The 19,734-nt window shown below is 42.4% G+C and overlaps 1 protein-coding gene across 1 annotated transcript in view; it reads right to left on the bottom strand.

The window, feature by feature from the left end:
• Positions 1-19,734, bottom strand: part of pdia5 (protein disulfide isomerase family A, member 5) — a 62,462-nt gene that overhangs the window by 33,421 nt on the left and 9,307 nt on the right. The window contains exons 2-8 of the mRNA XM_078262423.1: positions 17,307-17,433; positions 15,107-15,194; positions 7,472-7,555; positions 7,278-7,323; positions 5,481-5,573; positions 4,472-4,532; positions 1,193-1,260 (exon numbers count right to left, since the gene is read on the bottom strand). Coding sequence (XP_078118549.1) covers positions 1,193-1,260; positions 4,472-4,532; positions 5,481-5,573; positions 7,278-7,323; positions 7,472-7,555; positions 15,107-15,194; positions 17,307-17,433 — 567 coding nt within the window. The remainder of the gene's footprint in view (positions 1-1,192; positions 1,261-4,471; positions 4,533-5,480; positions 5,574-7,277; positions 7,324-7,471; positions 7,556-15,106; positions 15,195-17,306; positions 17,434-19,734) is intronic.

Raw genomic sequence — 19,734 nt, 5'->3', positions numbered from 1 at the left:
CTCCACATATAAAGTTTTCTTTCAGCTATTCCAGGCATTGACTCAACACCTTCCTTTGTCCAACACACACACACACACACACACACACACACACACACACACACACAGTTAATTTCCAGTTAAGAGGCTTACATTTTCACTACTTAGAAGCATGCTTGATAATTAAACAAACATGCAGTTAATTATCTTGTCATTAATTTCCTGCTTTGCGTGAGACAAACACGACGCATTACTCTACTTCACCATCTCTTCAGGCAGCTGCCTTTCTCTGCTCTCATTGTAGAAGGAGTTTTCTCTCAGATTATTTTTCTTCTGGTGCTTAAGGAGAAGTGTTTATGATCACAAGGCATTTGTTTCCCTAGCTGATCACATATGGCTCTGGTTGCTTTTGAGAATCAGGACTAAAAAGGTCCAATCCAATGCTGTTAAAAACATTACAACAGCTTGCAACAGAGCACTCTTCCCCCCCCCCCCACACACCCACAACTTTGCTTGCTATTGTAATACTGCTTGTCAGCAAACTGACAACATGGGTCTTTAGGGGACCCAGGAGACCAGGGAGGAGAAGAAAATGGGAGGAAAACAGAGAAAGGAAAAGTTAGGTGGGAAACACAAAGACTGGGCAGGCTAAACTGACATTTAATCTATACAGAGGTTGTAAACTTCAGCTGGAAGGACATATGCCCTTAATTGTGGTTGCAGGTGCCAGCTAAAAGCCAAGTAAGAAACCCATTTAATACAGTCACTGATTACACCTGTACAATAATATAAAGCACTAAAATTATTAAAACAGATTGCTAGTCAAAACTTCTAGGCTTTTGAATAAACTACTGTAATTGCTCTGGTGGGTCAACGCAAACCAGAATACAGATAAAGTGTAAATCAAGTCCAGCAGAGAGGGGATCAGGGATTCTGAATTGCCTTTAAATGCGATTCAAGTTATTATCCTGCTAAAGCAAAACCTACGGTGCAAAGGTTGCTATGGTATTGTACTTGTGAGAAGTTTTGCAGGAAATACAACCAGGGAAGGCCTTTATTTAGGCCAGACTGACAGACTGTACTTTTGCAGATTGCCAAGCTAACCATCCACACATTCACTGTGGATCTAATCTGCAAACACCAGAGAAAGATCAGAGATCAGTTAATGCAATTAAAAAGTGTGTGTGTGGGAGGGGGGGTTCAGCTGACTTACATATTTCCCTTTGGTCTCTGTTGCCGCTTGCTGAAAGATGGGCTGCATTCTCTTACAAACGCCGCACCCTGGAACATAAATACAAAACAGAACAACAGAGGTCATTACAGAGAATTCGATGGGAATCATCACTCTGACAGCATCGATACGACTGCCAAAAATGTTCCCATCACCTGCCACAGGAATTGTTTTTTTTGTCAATAGCAGCTTGCAGTGTGTTATCTGCTGTGAAAGATGTGATGTACTGAAAACCCACTGACTATATTAACTGAGCACAACACATCCCATCTTTACTATTGAGCACCAATAGGTGACAAGGAAATTAACTCCATCCATCCATCTTCGTCCGCTTATCTGGTGTCGGGTCGCAGGGGTCGCAGCTCCAGCAGGGGACCCCAAACTTCCCTTTCCCGAGCCACATTAGCCAGCTCCGACTGGAGGATCCCGAGGCGTTCCCAGGCCAGGTTGGAGATATAATCCCTCCCAACTGGCCTCCTCCCAACTGGACGTGCCTGAACACCTCCCTAGGGAGGCGCCCAGGGGGCATCCTTACCAGATGCCCGAACCACCTCAACTGGCTCCTTTCAACGCGAAGGAGCAGCGGCTCTACTCCGAGCGCCTCACGGATGACTGAGCTTCTCACCCTATCTCTAAGGGAGACGCCAGCCACTCTCCTGAGGAAACCGATTTCGGCCGCTTGTACCCTGGATCTCGTTCTTTCGGTCATGACCCAGCCTTCATGACCATAGGTGAACAAAAACTGACTGGTAGATCCAGAGCTTTGCCTTCTGGCTCAGCTCTCTTTTCGTCCCAACGGTGCGATAAATTGAATGCAATACCGCACCTGCTGCGCCGATTCTCCGACCAACCTCCCGCTCCATTGTCCCCTCACTCGCGAACAAGACCCCAAGTGAAGGTAACTCCTTCACTTGGGGTAAGGACTCATTCCCTACCTGGAGTAGGCACTCCATCGGTTTCCTGCTGAGAACCATGGCCTCAGATTTAGAGGTGCTGATTCTCATCCCAGCCGCTTCACACTCGGCTGTGAACCGATCCAGTGAGTGCTGAAGGTCACAGGCCGATGATGCCAGGACCACATCATCTGCAAAAAGCAGCGATGAGATCCCCAGCCCACCGAACTGCAACCCCTCCCCACCACGACTACGCCCTGATATCCTGTCCATAAATATTACAAACAGGATTGGTGACAAGTATCTCCCGGGGGACCCGGCCATTCTCCAAATCCACGAAACACATGTAGACCGGATGGGCATACTCCCAGGCTCCCTCCAGGATCCTTACGAGAGTGAAGATCTGGTCCATTGTTCCACGACCAGGACGGAATCCACATTGTTCCTCTTCAGTCTGAGGTTCGGCTATCGGCCTGTAATTGGCACACACCCTCTGGTCCCCCTTTTTGAAAAGGGGAACCACCACCCCGGTCTGCCACTCCTTTGGCACTGTCCCAGACTTCCACGCAATGTTGAAGAGGCGTGTCAACCAAGACAGCCCCTCCACACCCAGAGCCTTGAGCATTTCTGGACGGATCTCATCAATCCCAGGGGTTTTGCCACTGTGGAGTTGTTTGACTACATCAGTGACTTCCGCCTGGGAAGTTGACAACAATCCCCCATCATCCTCCAGCTCTGCCTCTAACATAGAGGGCGTATTAGTCGGATTCAGGAGTTCCTCAAAGTGCTCCTTCCACCGCCCTATTACCTCCTCAGTTGAGGTCAACAGTGTCCCATCCTAACTGTACACAGCTTGGATGGTTCTCCGCTTCCCCCTCCTGAGGTGGCGAACGGTTTTCCAGAAGCACCTTGGTGCCGACCGAAAGTCCTTCTCCATGTCTTCTCCAGACTTCGCCCACACCTGCTGCTTTGCCTCTTTCACAGCAGAGGCTGCAGCCCTTCGGGCCCTTCGGTACCCTGCAACTGCCTCCGAAGTCCTCTGGGATAACCTATCCCGGAAAGACTCCTCCTTCAGTCGGACGGCTTCCCTGCTCCTCGCCGCAGCTTCAGCAATGGAAACTTTGAACATTGTCCACTCGGGTTCAATGCCCCCAGCCTCCACAGGGATGCACGAAAAGCTCCACCGGAGGTGTGAGTTGAAAGTCTGTCGGACAGGGGCGTCCTCCAGACGTTCCCAATTTACCCGCACTACCCGTTTGGGCTTACCAGGTCTGTCCAGAGTCTTCCCCCACCCCCTGACCCAACTCACCACCAGATGATGATCGGTTGACAGCTCCGCCCCTCTCTTCACCCAAGTGTCCAAAACATGCGGCCTCAGATCAGATGAAACGATTATAAAATCAATCATTGGCCTTTGGCCTAGGGTGCTCTGGTACCAAGTACACTTATGAACATCCCTATGTTCGAACATGGTGTTCGTTATAGACAATCCATGACTAGCACAGAAGTCCAACAACACACAACCACTCTGGTTTAGATCAGGGAGGCCGTTCCTCCCAATCACGCCTCTCCATGTGTCTCCATCATTGCCCACGTGCACGTTGAAGTCCCCCAGCAGAACTATGGAGTCCCCCACTGGAGCCCCATGCAGGACTCCACTCAAGGTCTCCAAGAAGGCTGAATACTCCGAACTCTTGTTTGGTGCATATGCACAAACAACAGTCAGAGTTTCCCCCCCCCCACAACCCGCAGGCGTAGGGAGGCGATCCTCTCGGTTACTCATAGGGTTTTTGAACCATTCTTTGTCTGGCCCCTCACCTGAGACCACTTTGCCTTGGGAGATCCTACCAGGAGCACAACAACACAGCCCTCAGGTTCATAGGGACACACAAATCTCTCCACCATCCAAGCAATATGATAATGTCACCTTGACCTTTGGTAACAGGTGATGGTTGATTTTAACAAGTTTCTGATATTTTACAGACTAAATGATTTAGTTGAAAAAATTGAGAGATCAATCTGATGAAAATACATATAATACAATACAGTATGTTCAAAGATGAGAAAGGGCCAGGTATAATGACTGTAGAAAAACTCATTGCAGTATTTATTTTGACAATGTAGTATTGCCAAGTACTGTATGCCCCAGTCTACTGATGTAATACTACACATACTATATGCTCTCTCTTCAAATGGGGCATCTTATAATCATACGTTTGTCATATTTTTTGGACAATAATAGCTGTTGTAAGTTTCTCCTGGCACACGGTCTTCCGATAACAATATGTTCAAGCAGTGTAGAAAGGAGAACGTCACTCGTCCTCGTTACAGCGAGCTACTGAAAACTATGATAATCAAAAGGACTCACAGGGAGCATAGAACATCAAGAGGACCGGCCTCTCCTCTTTCTTCAGCAGCTTCCTGAAGTCCTTAAAAAGAGTGAGAGAAAGAGGGGGGAAAAAGATGATTAAGAAGCTGTATGATCTATTAACAAAAGATATGTATAGTGCATAATATGGTTGAATTTGTCCCAAAAAAACAAAACATCACTAATGTTGACTCAAGCTTGGTGTTGATGATGACATACAACAGCTTGATTCCTCTGACAGCTTGCCCCATGGTAGGTTTCCCAAAGTATCTCTCCGTTTAGCATACAGAGCTCTAAAATAACGAGCAAACCATAATCTTTGCTTTTTCAGCAATTTATTAAACTGTGTACATTACACAGAGTCATCACATCAGCAAAGTCAGGGGAAATAATGACTTTTTTCTTAGGACAGCATGAAGATCATCCCCCATACCAGTTTATTCTCCTCCTCCTCATCACCACCTTCATGAGCTCAGCTACTTCCTAAAAAGACCCACATTCAGCCCAATCTTTTGTTGACACCTTCAATAAGCCTCCAGGCATGAGTGGATCGGCAGGCAAAAACAGACAGAAATGCTGTTCATTAAATTAAAAGGGCTTTCAAAATGCTGTACATCTACAGTATATCTATGAGTGTCTCAGGTTGTCAGGCCGTGGATGAATGTGCTGGAGTTGATACAAGTACCATCTGACCTGGCTGGACAAGAGCTGTCTGTAAAATTGTTTAAGACTGTGTTAGTAGACTTCATGAACAACTCCGAGCAGTTTTTTGATGATAAAGCCCAGATAGGTTGTTTTTACGTATGGGGTTTTGTGTTGCAGAGGTTGACATGCTGCTGTGTCAACTTCCTCAACAGGACAGGAGAGGTGGACCCTGCATCTGCTTTGTAATCGCAGTAAACTGTACAGTACATCAACATTAATGTTCTGGATACCTTCAACTAAAAGCGCAGCCAAAGCTCCTTTATTTTAAAGGAAGCTCAAAAGGTTGTTTTCGGTCACTACTTACTTTTTCTGTCTCTATGTGGACGATGTCTTTTGCCTCAGGGTTCTCCTCCCACAGTGGGGGTCCCGATGGGTCTTTCAAGAACGCTACCATGGACTGAATAGAGAAAAAAAGACAAGAAAATTCAGAATGACGAATCGGTGAGTCTATACAAAAGGCAACACTTGATGATCCCGTGAACAACCGAGTGACTGGTGATGATTTACGTGAGCATTGTCACTTCTAAAGTCACACCTACATTTAGTAGAGGCAACACTGTAGGCTGTGCCAGATGGAAGCTCATACAGACCAACATGTTCGTCCATCCAAGAAGTGTCAAATCTATTTCAATACATTTAAGTGTCTGGTAATGGGCTTGGTAAAGCTGCCTGTAAATATAATGAACCATATGTCTTCAGAGGCAACAGCAGGAAATATTTCATTCAGCAGTGACAGTGTGGACACGGGCAGAATATGTAATGCTTATGATCTTATTATCAGGATTACTTGTTAATAGTTTAAACTGAGACTTTTGGTGTTTTATTCTTTCACAGGCCTTTCCATCTGCCATGGAAAGAAATATGGGCAAAACACTAGCAAGCAGAATGATATAACAGTCAAAAACAAAGGAGTTATAGCTCCCAGATGATGGGCTTCTTATAAACACAGATGAAACCAACAGAAAAAGTCAGTTCGACATATTTTAAAGAATCTTAATTAGGGCTGAAGAGTTTATCATTATTTAAATATATACATATTTGATTTTTGAGCACGTCAAATTGCAAGATCTGCGATTGTGTGTCCAGTGATTTAAGCGTTGATTTCACCCCAGGCAGACATTATAACATTCTTAGCAGGTACAGACATTTGTGAAATCATGAAAGTACTTTGAAGTGCTCATGCTTTTTGGCTTTTCCCCTTTCCTTTATTGTGTTATATCTTTTTGTGCAGATTATAGGTTTACAAAGTGAAAAAGTCCAAAGTCCACTCCTAAGGGACTTACCATCTTACAGAGAAAACACTGTTCACCAACTGCTCCAAACAGCTCTATTGTAGTCCAGCCTTTACTTCGGTGACGAACGTGCGTCACTTTGTAACACGTTATAATGCTCACCTAGCTGCTAGCATGGCACTCCCTCATACTCTGCTTCTGACAAGCTAGCAGTACTTACTGTGCATGTGCGACTCCCAACAAAGATTGAACAGAACTGAGATGTCTCACTCTGTAGCTAAAACAGAGAGCTCAACACACAGGGTGAAAAGAGGAGTTGCAGCAATGTGCAGTACAACAAATATGTGGTGTTTTCTGAAAATTAAACCACATAAACCTATTCTGGTACAACCTCTAAATACAATTATGAACCTGAAAATGAGCATAATTTGAGCACTTTAAGATGCAACCCCCTGCTAGCTACAGGTGAAAAATTGCTATTTAGATTTTTTCACTTAGGCTTACACTTGGAGCGTTATGTCACAGAATCATGGCGTAATCATAGTGACATCAAAAACAGGTCTAGAGGCTATATCTATCGCAATATTAGTCAGAGAATTCACATTTAAATGATACCTTCAGTTATTCATCCACAATCGTAATAAAACTGGCAGAGTGAAGTTGCTGTTATCTACCTAACGGATCACATTAAATGGACACAGACACACTGGGCTGCACAGGAAAGTATAATATGGTTAATAATGGTATGACTGACAAAATAATTAATACTGAAAGTGAAGAGCCATTAGTTAATACTAGACAGACGCAAAGAGACCAACTGTGCTGCACTTGAGCTGAAAAGCTTAGCAGGATTTCAGCTGAACACTCACCTTGAAGGTGGCGGGCCTATTGTACTCTGTGTGGAACGTCCCATCTCTGCAAGACACACCAGGCACAGTGCTCACAACACAAGGAGTAAATGGTGAACAACATGCTTCTTAAGCTGCGGACACGGTATTCATTTCCAGAAAGCACTGAAGTATGGAAAAGTGTCTGACAGCCAGCTGAGTTTGTGTTTACTCACTTGTAATGCAGCAGCTCTGCTCCTCCGCGTTTGGAGCTTGGGTCCACCTTCACTTTCTTACAGAGCTTACGGCCCTCTGAGTCTCTGGAGATTAAAAAATATATATATATAAAGGTCAACATTTTAAATAATCTAAAACAAACGATTCATAAAATCACTTCGCATTCATAGAGAAATGCAAAGTTTTGTAGAAAATGAGAAGCTTTCATCAATTATCTATTGGAATGGGTTAGCACTGAAAACTTTAGAATTTCCCCCCAAAGTTTTCCGGTCCTCCTAACAATAAAAGAGCTTATTTAAACTCTCCTTGGTGAAACCGTTGATGTGACAGAACTAGTACAATATATACAGCTGCCTAAAACTTATCTGTCTCAGCATCTTTTCATGTTAAACCCCCGCCCCCCTCCCCCCAAGGTATTTTTCTTGCTTCTTTATATAATCCACATAATTTTGCTTCTGTTCAGTAAATGCTAGTTATATTCCTTGTACTGCTAACATTATTTGTATTCATTGTGTATTATGCACTTAATTCTGTGTAAAAATATGCTTTGTCAACACGTTTTTGGTCACAATGTCTTTCCAATAAAGCTTCACTGAATTGAATTAAGAAAGGAGAAGCGAAGATGCTGCATTTATAAAGAGACATAACTCCATTAACATTTCATGAGATCAGTCTCACATGTACAGTGCTATATAAACAAGGCTCCCTGCTCCATTTATTAGTGCTCCAGTATGCATACACAAACATCGGTTATGGGAATACAATGCTGATTACAAGATATACTGTACAGCCTGTAAGCATACCGAAACTCTCGGCTGTATAGAGGTTTATTTCTGTAATTGAAAAAAAGGCCATAGTTGGAAAGGAAATAAATATACGTCTAGCTACCTACCTACACATACTTCACACTTGCTACAGTGAAGCATTATGTGCAGCATGAAGTACTCTTCCTCTTCTGTAAGAGCAAGGTATATGTATGCATTAATTAGAGAAAGAAATATGGAGGGAGATATTTGCATGGAGAAAAGGCCTGATGCTAATAAATTCAAAGAAGTGAAATTCCATTATGGCCCCAAGTGCAGTTTTGGACTATATGAGGAAGGTTGTGTTGACAGACAGTATTTCAGGTAATGACTGTGTGCTTTATGCCATATTTTGCTGACTCATGAAGGCAGATGGCACCGGTTGGGGCACACCAGGAGCAGATGTGACCTCGACACGTATCTGGAGATGACGCTCAGTCATCCGATTTAAAACCAGTCTGCTACTCCTTGAAACATTGCCACAAGTGTCAAAGGCTGTGAGGAAAATGTCCTCAATAAACTCCATACAGGTTATCACAAAATCTATCAAGGAAACTCCAAACCAGTACAAAGTAGCCAAGGACTCTCATCCAAGTAGACTTTTTTTTTTTTTTTAATTCTATTCTATCCAAAAAGATATTTGTTGTTAGATGTCATGTATTACAACTTTGCATAACTGTTTAGTGACATGACAAAGTAATATCAATCCGGAAGACAGTAAACCTTGTAAATTCCCAAAAGGGCTGAACGATTAATCGTTTTCAAATCGAAATCCCTATTTGAAAGAATGTGAATAGCTAATCGTGAAGACCGCAATTCATCGAATGTGAATTATTTCGTTGAATGTTTGGTTAAACATTTTTTATTCCTCTTTTCATTATTATATTTACTGTTCTTTTCATAAGATACATGCTGGAATAATATTGCATAACACAGATTGTTAAAAGAAATGTCCCATTTTCAGAGGATTTTTCATTTATTTTTTATTACTTTAACATTTTTGTAGAAGGTGCAATATGTAGCTAAAACAAAATTGCAAATCGAAATATCTGGCAGAAAAATCTAAATTTAAATTTTTGAAAACAACAATGCATTTCCTGTCATGCTCAATGATATACAGTGGTGTGAAAAAGTGTTTGCCCCCTTCCTCATTTCCTGTTCCTTTGCATGTTTGTCACACTTAAGTGTTTCGAACATCAAACCAATTTAAACAATAGTCAAGGACAACACAAGTAAACACAAAATGCAATTTGTAAATGAAGGTGTTAATTATTAAAAGGTGAAAAAAAAATCCAAACCATCATGGCCCTGTGTGAAAAAAGTGATTGCCCCCTAAACCTAATAACTGGTTGGGCCACCCTTAGCAGCAACAACTGCAACCAAGCGTTTGCGATAACGTGCAATGAGGCTTTTACAGCGTCCTGGAGGAATTTTGGCCCACTCATCTTTGCAGAATTGTCCTAATTCAGTTACATTAGAGGGTTTTCGAGCATGAACGGCCTTTTTAAGGTCATACCACAACATCTCAATAGGATTCAGGTCAGGACTTTGGCTAGGCCACTCCAAAGTCTTCATTTAGTTTTTCTTCAGCCATTCGGTGGTGGACTTGCTGGTGTGTTTAGGATCATTGTCCTGCTGCAGAACCCAAGTTCGTTTCAGCTTGAGTACACGAACAGATGGTCGGACATTCTCCTTCAGGATCTCTTGGTAGACAGCAGAATTCATAGTTCCTTTTATCACGGCAAGTCTTCCAGGTCCTGAAGCAGCAAAACAGCCCCAGACCATCACACTACCACCACCATATTTTACAGTTGGTATAATGTTCTTTTTATGAAATGCAGTGTTCCTTCTACGCCAGATATACTTGGACACACACCTTCCAAAGAGTTCCACTTTTGTCTCATCGGTCCACAGAATGTTGTCCCAAAAGTCTTGGGGATCATCAAGATGTGTTCTGGAGAAATTGAGACAAGCTTTGATGTTCTTTTGCTCAGCAGTGGTTTTCTCCTTGGAACTCTGCCATGCAGGCCATTTTTGCCCAGTCTTTTCCTGATGGTGGAGGCATGAACGCTGACCTTAACTGAGGCAAGTGAGGCCTGCAGTTCTTTGGACGTTGTTGTGGGGTCTTTTGTGACCTCTTGATGAGTCGTCGCTGCGCTCTTGGGGTAATTTTGGGCGGCCGGCCACTCCTGGGAAGGTTCACCACTGTTCCATGTCTTCGCCATTTGTGGATAATGGCTCTCACTGTGGTTCGCTGGATTCCCAAAGCTTTGGAAATGGCTTTATAACCCTTTCCAGACTGATAGATCTCAATTACTTTCTTTCTCAATTGTTCCTGAATTTCTTTGGGTCTCGGCATGATGTGTAGCTTTTAAGGATCTTCTGGTGGACCTTACTGTGTCAAGCAGCTCCTATTTAAGTGATGCCTTGATTGTGAACAGGTGTGGCAATAATCAGGCCTGGGTGTGGCTAGAGAAATTGAACTCAGGTGTGGACAACCACAGTTATAGTATGTTTTAACAAGGGGGGCAATCACTTTTTTCACACAGGGCCATGATGGTTTGGATTTTTTTTCTCCTTTAATAATAAACACCTTCATTTACAAATTGCATTTTGTGTTTACTTGTGTTGTCCTTGACTTTTGTTTAAATTGGTTTGATGTTCCGAAACACTTAAGTGTGACAAACATGCAAAGGAACAGGAAATGAGGAAGGGGGCAAACACTTTTTCACACCACTGTACATGCTGTCATGTCAATAATTGAAACTGCTGAAACTGATTTCAATGATTTTAAAGGTGTGCAGTGGGGCAATTTTGACAGTTGAAATAACAAAAGCAACTGAACAAAGGATCCCAAATGGAGAACTCTGAGCCCAGGGTTTCCCACACATAGACTAATGTGTGGCGGTGCGCCACACTATCAACACCGGCCGCCGCACATTGTGTTTCGTTATTATTATTATTTTTTTTTTAAACGCTATTTAAAACACGTTAAGCTGCATTTCCTTTCCCTGCTCTCATCCGTCTCTCTGTCACTTGCGTCTCGCTCACATACACATACACACACATACACACAGCTCCTCCCACGGTGCACACAGCGTCTGTCTCCATAAAGGAGAGAAGACAGCTTGCGAAATTCACAAGTTCACCAATGTTTGGTATCCATCTCGTGAACACCTTTACACAATCGCACCTTAAAAAGTGCTATAAAAATATTTTATATTCTGAATACAATGTTGTCAGTGTGTTAATGTTGGACTCCCAACCTGACTCTTAGCAAACAAGAGATTGCGCCTGCTTTAGAAAGTTAACTAGTCGCAAGTTTGCGGTAAAATGCAGTTGGGTTGTCGAGGTCAAAACACTATATGTAGCAGCTGTGAATCAAATAAACGTATTATAAATAATGTTATGTCATTTTTTACTCTTACACTGAATGTTTGCCTGGTTACCTGGGTACGGACCAATACAACAATGGAAATGGACTTTTGGCCTCTTTGGTCATACATGCACAGTAAAACTCACTCAGAGAAAAAGGCTGCGTGGCATTATGTTTCTTAACTGCAGTACAAATGCAAGCCCAGAGAAGTTAGAATGACTCACTAGCTAATGTTCAGTACAGAAAGAACAAAGGCCATGAATGGCAGTTCATCAGATGCCCGGATGAGCACAACTGTTGTGCATTCATCTCTAGGATAAAAGGTCTATGACTCTAAAGTAGAGTTGAGGAGGATAAGCCGGGGGGGGGGGGGAGGCTGATGGTAAGTTATAAGGTGCTGACAAACAGATGAGATGAGGATATACACTGTCACAGCACAGTAGATGCCAAGAAATACTATTGGACAATCATGTGTTGTTAGGATTAAGACATAATTTTTACAGAAATGAAGGTAGAAAACACATTACTCATCACAAAAGTAGAAGAAAAGGTCTACACTAAACTGGCCCATAATAACCCTGTTTGTTTAAGCAGTAGGGGTGGGACAAAATATTGATACGGCAATATATAGTCCTTGCAGTGCGAAAAATTGATACGCTGGCATTAAATATCAATATTTTAATTAATAAAATAAGGTACTCTAAAAGGATTTCCCTACTCCCAGCATCGCTACTTCATGGCTCCTCAAGGTGGATTATACTTTTGTAAGATATTATTTGGGTTAGTACACAAACTAAAAAAAACTTGACGCAACAAGGTGGTTGTGTGAGGTGCACCTTTAAGATTGGGGAATCATTTAAATTAAATACAAAAGGTTGGAGCCAAACTGTTGAATTAGGCCAAAGTCAACAGAGTCCCTTTTGTAAAGGATCAATGATGGGTTGATCATGCAAAGAGGATGAAGCCCGGCATGCCATTTAATTATTCCAAAGCACAAATCCTAATCCGTGCTGTGCTTGTTTGCGCTCTGCTATTTCCATTAATCCAGACAAGACCAAGTTTCTTACCATGCCCTATGTCTGTTGTAAATGTGTAAAAGAATGGGAGCAGGGCAGCACAGTCCTGTACTCCCTTCCTGTATGAGATCATCCTTCCCTCTCATGGATCCCTGTTGGCCAACACTCAGTTGCCTGTCATCTGTTCAAAGTGTGTCATTCTGGCCTTGGTGGCCCTCTTCCTTGGCAGGGCTGACCGTTCTCACGCTGTGATATGCGCTTTACTCTCTCTCTCCCTCTGTCCACCATGAGCTCGCAGCTGGAGCTTCAATTTGGAACCGGCCCATTTGAGATGGTGGTGAAATATGCCAAATAGCACAATGCTTTTCTACAGAGCCTGGCACCGGATCCATTTGTCCTGCAGTGATGAACCCGGCTCGCTCTAGGTCCCCTGGCAAGAATCTGGCCAAGTATAAATCTCTGCTTAGCATTAGCACACTCTCTAGCATGCTGGAATTGTTGGCGAAGGAAGAGAGAGATGATACCATACTCTCCCAGACAAAAACAGTAACTGAGTCGAAAAGTAAACAGTAAAACAAAGACACGTATCATGGAGTGTCTTTGAAGAAAAATATGGACACCAAAACATCAGACAATGCCTTTTGAGTTTAGTTTCTCTTCCTGTCTGTTGGCCAACACTTGGGATTCAATCCCGAAAAAGCTTGAGAGAGATTGTGAATGGTGCAATGAGCACCAGGTGTCAAAGGGAAGTTACTGCCTTCCTCACAGTTTCCTGTTTTATGATACATTCTTTCCTCTCTGGTGAGAGAGACAGTTCATGCAGTTGATGGGTTGACAGGTATAAAAACAACAAAAAAATTTAAGTAAGTGGAACTGAACACCAGGAAGGGCAGAAAGAACAAAGAGCTAAAGTCAGATCATTGGGGAGCAAAGCAAGCTGTGCTTAAAGAAAACAATTCTTGCCAGTGTCTTGGGAGTATCTAGTATTTGCCTAATGCAAACACTTCCACAGTGTGGGATGGAAATAGATGTGCTTCAGAAAGACAGATGACAGATGTATTGTTCTGTGGGAAAGTGTGTGTGGAGTATAGAGAAAATAATAAAATAATGCTTTAGACTAGGGCTGCAACTAAAGACTGTTGGTATAACTCTATTGAATATCTGTTGGTTATTTTTTGATCAATCGATTAATTGCTTTATCAATAAAATGTCAAACAACAGTGAAAAATACCCATCGTGATTACTGAGAGCTGAAGGCGACCATCTTCAAATAGCTCGTTTGTCCAAGTAATAGCCAAGTATTCAATACAGACGCCGTCGATAAAAAATGGCGTCTGTAGCACCAAGTGTCCATAACTGTGTCAAGTAGGGCTGCAACTATTTATTTTCAGTATTGATCAACTGATAAATGTCTTGGTCCATGAAATGTCAGAAAATGACTTTGGATTACAAATTACCATCACAACTTCCTGAAGTTCAAGGTTTCAAAATTGCTCGTTTTGTCAATTTTCAATATATTACAGAGACAATTAGGTTTATTATAGCTGTAACTCGAGAATGTTTGGCATTTTTGCTTTAAAAAAGGGACTAGGGGCGCCCTGGTACAAAGGCTCAGTCCTTCCGCGCTTTGCTGCATGCGTTTCCCCCTCTTTCTCCTATTTCCTGTCTTCAGCTGTCCTGTCAAATAAAGGCTTAAAATGCCCCCCCAAAAAATCTTTACAAAAAAGGACTAAATATTATTCAAAGATTATCAAAATAGTTAAGTGTTGGTGTTAGTACCAGTACTGTATTAGCACTAGTAGCAAAAAAGCCTAGCCCTGGAATCGACAAATAGATTGACTAATCATTTCACCACTACACACACGATTGATGCCACTTATCAGCAATACTTACAACACACAAAACACTCTTGATGGGAGGCATACAACCACATTTAAACAAAATTACAAAATGATAACAGAAACTGGAAGATACAGAAACTCTGACAAAGAACGACATGAAGCGTCATCTTTTGGTTTTACCCGTAGAGGGCAAATAAACAGTGCCTTCATTATGTACACAAAACTCCCATAAAAGAATTGCGAAGGGTGAACCTAAATGGTATGAAGAGATTTAACACATTAGACCCAAAGCTTCAATAGTTCCAATAAGTGAGTAGCCTAATGTCAAATTGCACCTTTACAGAAGAACCCGTGAAACAAGGCCATTTACACCCCAGTAGAAAAGCCATAAATTGTGCAGATTGATGACAGTAGAGACATTCTTGGGAGGAGCAAATTGACCTGCCTTTATAACTGCTGTCAGAAAATTGTACAAAGGAGGCCATAATGTCAGGTAAAAAGACAGGGAGTCAATGGGTGTGATCGAAGGAGAAGAACAACCTACAACATGTTTCTTTTTTTTCCTTTCTTTTTTTTTTAAAATCATCCCATTACTTACCCACAGTTGACCCAGGCAATAGTCCCTTGGCCCTTTACTGTCTGGGCCACATCTGATAGCAGTTTCAGGTGGGAGTCCCCTGATGTAGCTACAGGACACAGAATAAATCATGGTCAGCCTCGTCACCAGAACCGTTCAATAGCTGAGGACAACCCAGAGCCTCGAGACACAGAGGACACTGTCATGTCAGACCCTGTGAAGAAGAATTGAGTTACAGTGGAGCTCAGTGTCTTGCTAAAGCACCAAGTACCGAAGAAAGAGATCACCGAGTTTCGGATGGAGGGGTGATGGGAGAGGGTTTTCTAATACCTTTCACTGGATGGGTTCAGGGAGGGGGTTTAAGTTACATCAGCTTTCAACATCTTACAATAGTGTGACTAAGCAGGGGATGTGAGGATTATATGGTGGCACAAAGACTCTGCTGAAGCAGACCAACTTTTCAGCAAACGGAGGAAGCACAACAGGTATGTTTTGGCGAACTCTACTTTGTACCTGCTGCGACACTGCTTACTACCATTTTCTGAGCAATGCTGACGAACATCCATGGACGAGATGGATCGTTCATGAACACTGGAGACTAACGCAATCTACTGTGTCACAGGGAAAATGTGGCTGAGCTGTGCAGTTTGCGTTCTGCAGGAAAGAGGAGAAACTAGTGTGTAATAAACTTCACCAGCTCCAACAACACACAGCACTATTACTGATTTTCATCAGATATGGCAAGCAAAGTAGATTCCTGCGAGGAAAGAAAACAAAGTGTAAAATTCTAGTCCTTGTGTAACACAATACATCATTTTCAACCCCCCGAAACCAAATGTGTTATTCACTGCATAAAGAGAACAATTCCTCTAAACGCTCCAGGCTAAAGCTATATTTAGATATAGGGGCACTGACATGGCTCCCCAGGGTCCCGCCTCGCACCGGGTCGGTAACAAAAACATCCAGCAATTCAGTGTCAGTTTATTACCACGTATGGAGCAGATACTGGTGGATTTTCTAATAAGCTCACTTGTTAAAGTTTGATGGGTGCTAGAGCAACCAGAGCAAAACTCAACAGGGATGTGACTGACGGCAGAAAGTCAGAGGCTTGTGGGTAAGGAACAGGGCAAGGCCGTCTTTACTCAAGAGGGGGAATGAATATATGATGTGGCTTAAAGTGGTCAGATAATTGGTTGCTGAGGAGGACATTAAACCAGTGTGGCAGAAAACCTGCAAAGAAGGAATGTCTGTGACACCGCAGCCAGTGATCAATCAGAGCCAATCCTTGATACGCCGAAGCCTTATCCAATGGCCTAAAGGTTCTGAGGGTCCTCTGCTGCTTATTGAGGCATAGGGGGGTCTATTAAATAGAAAAACTAGTAGCATCAAGCAGCTCCATCTACAAACCTGCTGAGAGCATTCCTCACCTCAGAAATATGCAAATTAAAATGGAACTGAAATCTATTGGGGTGCATTAAGGGTTCCCTAATAGTTGGAAAAAAAACTATAATGTAACAGAAGTATTTCCAAGTTCATTACTGACATAGACCACCATGATCATCCCTTTAGCATGCTGCAGGCTAAAGCTGCACAAAACATGAATTCTAAATGCATCTTAAGATACTGTGGTAAAATGAGACAGTCAAAAGGTTCTGGTCCTAGGTGTTTTGTGCATCATTTTCATCATCGTTTTTTGCTTAGCTGTTTGGATGCAGCTGTTGTGTGTGTCTTTCAAACACAACTAAAATGCTTTGGTGGTGACTGCTGCTGAGTCACCACCTCCAAGTTAAAGGGTGTATTTTTCTATTTGTTTGACATACTAAATACAACATATTATAGGTCTATGAAATCTGTGACATTAGATATAACATCCAATGTTATTTGTATTTACAGCACTCGGCAACATCCTCTACAGTGACAAGCGGTTTGAGAGTCATTGAGATAACAAGCAATAACCATGAGCCCTTATTATAATGGTCTGGCAGGATTGCTGTCCCCGCCTCCTCCCTTGACAGAAACAATGGATGGTCAACCAGAAATGTATGCTGCTACATATGAGACCATATGTAGTAGCATAACATAACTATACTGACAGCAAAGTTCACCACCAGCTAGACTTTTTTCTTAATATCATCCCCTTTAACCAGGTCTATATTCTGTTATAATCCACAGCCTAATCCAAAAAAAGATCCATTATGAGAGGGTGTCTGTCTTCTCTAACCTGTCTTGGTGTAGACCACCAGAACATTGGTTCTCGTCCTGAGCAGCTTCTTGAAGTCTTTGTGGTCGCTGACCTTCTCTATGAGAGGAGACACCTTCACCGCCTCCAGCACCGGCAGCAGCCACACCTGGGGACACACACACACACACACACACACACACACACACACACACACACACACACACACACACACACACACACACACACACACACACACACACACACACACACACACACACACACACACACACTTTGTGTGATGAAAAAGGTAGTAGTAATGAAAGCTGGCATCAAATATCTGGTCAGATTTTGTACTTTACTTATTTGTTTACTTACATTATATATACCTATATACATAGGTAAAATTTCTTTTCTTTGTGGCGTGTAAATATACTTATGTAAGAGATTGTAAAGAACGTGTTAAATAGGATATAAATACGTATTATGTAAACATGTAGCTATTCATGATGATTATTATATAGTGGAAAAGGGTCTAGGATTAAATAAGCTTTTGCTTCTTCTAATTCCTTTTCTGACATGTTCTTTTAGTTTTTTTTTTGTTTTGTTTTTTACATGTTCGAAATAAAGCATTCATTCATTCATTCATATCCATTTCCACTATAGACTGTAAAAATAGGTTTCACTTGTACACAAGACAAATGAAAACTGAATGCGCTGTTTCTTTTTGCACTATGAACTTCACTCTAGTGCCTTCCTCAGAATAAGCTTAACATTCTTTCCTGCATTTCTGTTAAAAAAATTCAGTATGCTGTTTATAAATTCTGCCTGACAACTTTATACAGTTGTAATTAACCTTCAGGGGCCACAGCCAGGGTTTGGACTTGAAGACTTGTTAGAAAATTAAATGTTACAAGCTACGTGAGAAATAAATATATCACTATCAGTTTGATATAAGTAAAATGAGTTTGATGCAGAGAGGCAGAGCTACAATCACTCATTATAAACACTGCAGCAGTCCACTAGCCTGGTCCTACCAGACTCTGGTACATTTCATTTGTACAGAGAGTCTGGCCTCTCTCCATTGACAAGTGTTAACTTCCTTGAAGGCGGGTACTCTGTTGAAGTTTAAAACTATTGGATCAGAGCCACTCTGGATCTGCCATAACCAATCGCTAACGTTTGGTCGTGAAGTATGTCATGCGCATGTGCAACAAGAGGGGAGACCGACAACAACTATCGGCTTATATTTAGCATTAGCATCGCTAGTGTTAGCCTTAGCCAACTCCTTTACCGCTAACGGAGCGAGCTGAAAAATCAAACTTTTCCCGAACCCCGTGGGGAGGAGGGCCACAACATCATGGCCACCAACAAAACTCAGCAAAGATTGTTCTTGCTCGGGCTTTAACTTCTGGATATTCGGCAGCATTGCTGCCACAACGGACCGAATGGCTTTGCTCGCATCTTTCTAGCGCACGTCCTCAATGTCATCGTTCTCAGCCACTCCCTCTGTTCGCTGATTGGACCTACAAATATTTGCCGGAGAAAACCGAAGAATATACCGCAAACCCAGACGGAGTACTGAAGGGAAATGAAAATTGAGTGGAAGTAAGTAGGAGGGCGGAGCCAGGCTAGCAGTCCACAGCACCAAAGAATTTCTAATAAGGGAAGAAGTTCCACTCTCTCGTTACTTCCGGCTTCTGAACTGGTTGCAGTTCCACCAGAGTTCCATATAGGGGGCACTCACAGGCCAGTGCAGAATGAATGGGACTCTATGGAGCTATACCCCTCAAAATCCACTTTTCTCAGGATATCATTTTTTGTCTAGTAATTTGAATGTTGCATTCGAAAGGGGAGGCTAAGAAAATACACACTGCTGGGTGTTAGATTTTTTTTAAAGTGGCTTTTTTGTTCTAAAAAGCCTTTTAAAATGTCAATGACGTCATACACATATACGGCCAGAGACACTGCTTTACGGCAAGCTCTGAGTCGCTTCCTTTGTTCTCTCGAAGCATCGACAACACAGCTGACAGGTTAGCCTCTCTCTGTTAATACACGTGCTAGAAAGAGGTTTGCTAATGTTTTAAAGACCACGCCGAAATATTCACTCTGACATTCTGGTTCTGCTTTGGATGCCGTCAAGCGGGATCTCCGATCGTAATCAGTCCTTCCAACAGTTCGATACATCTGCTTCATTAGTCAGTTCATTACTTCTTCGACTTTCCAAACACTGGTAGTAGGGCTAATGGTGTAAAACACACAAAGCCCATATTGATAGACTTGCACTTTATTCAAAGATGGGAAAAAAGACTGATTACACTCAAGCCATATGAAGTTAATTCCATGCATTCCAATCGCCTCTGTTCCATCACCATTCATTAAAAGGCTCTTCCTTTCTGCTTACGGAAAACTAAATTAGACACCAAACATTGCCTGCACGCTGAGCGGATCCTGCTTGATGAGTGATGTC

Source organism: Sander vitreus, chromosome 11 (genome assembly GCF_031162955.1).
Source record: "Sander vitreus isolate 19-12246 chromosome 11, sanVit1, whole genome shotgun sequence".
Classification (NCBI taxonomy): Eukaryota; Metazoa; Chordata; class Actinopteri; order Perciformes; family Percidae; genus Sander; species Sander vitreus.
This window is presented reverse-complemented; position numbering and strand designations above follow the sequence as displayed.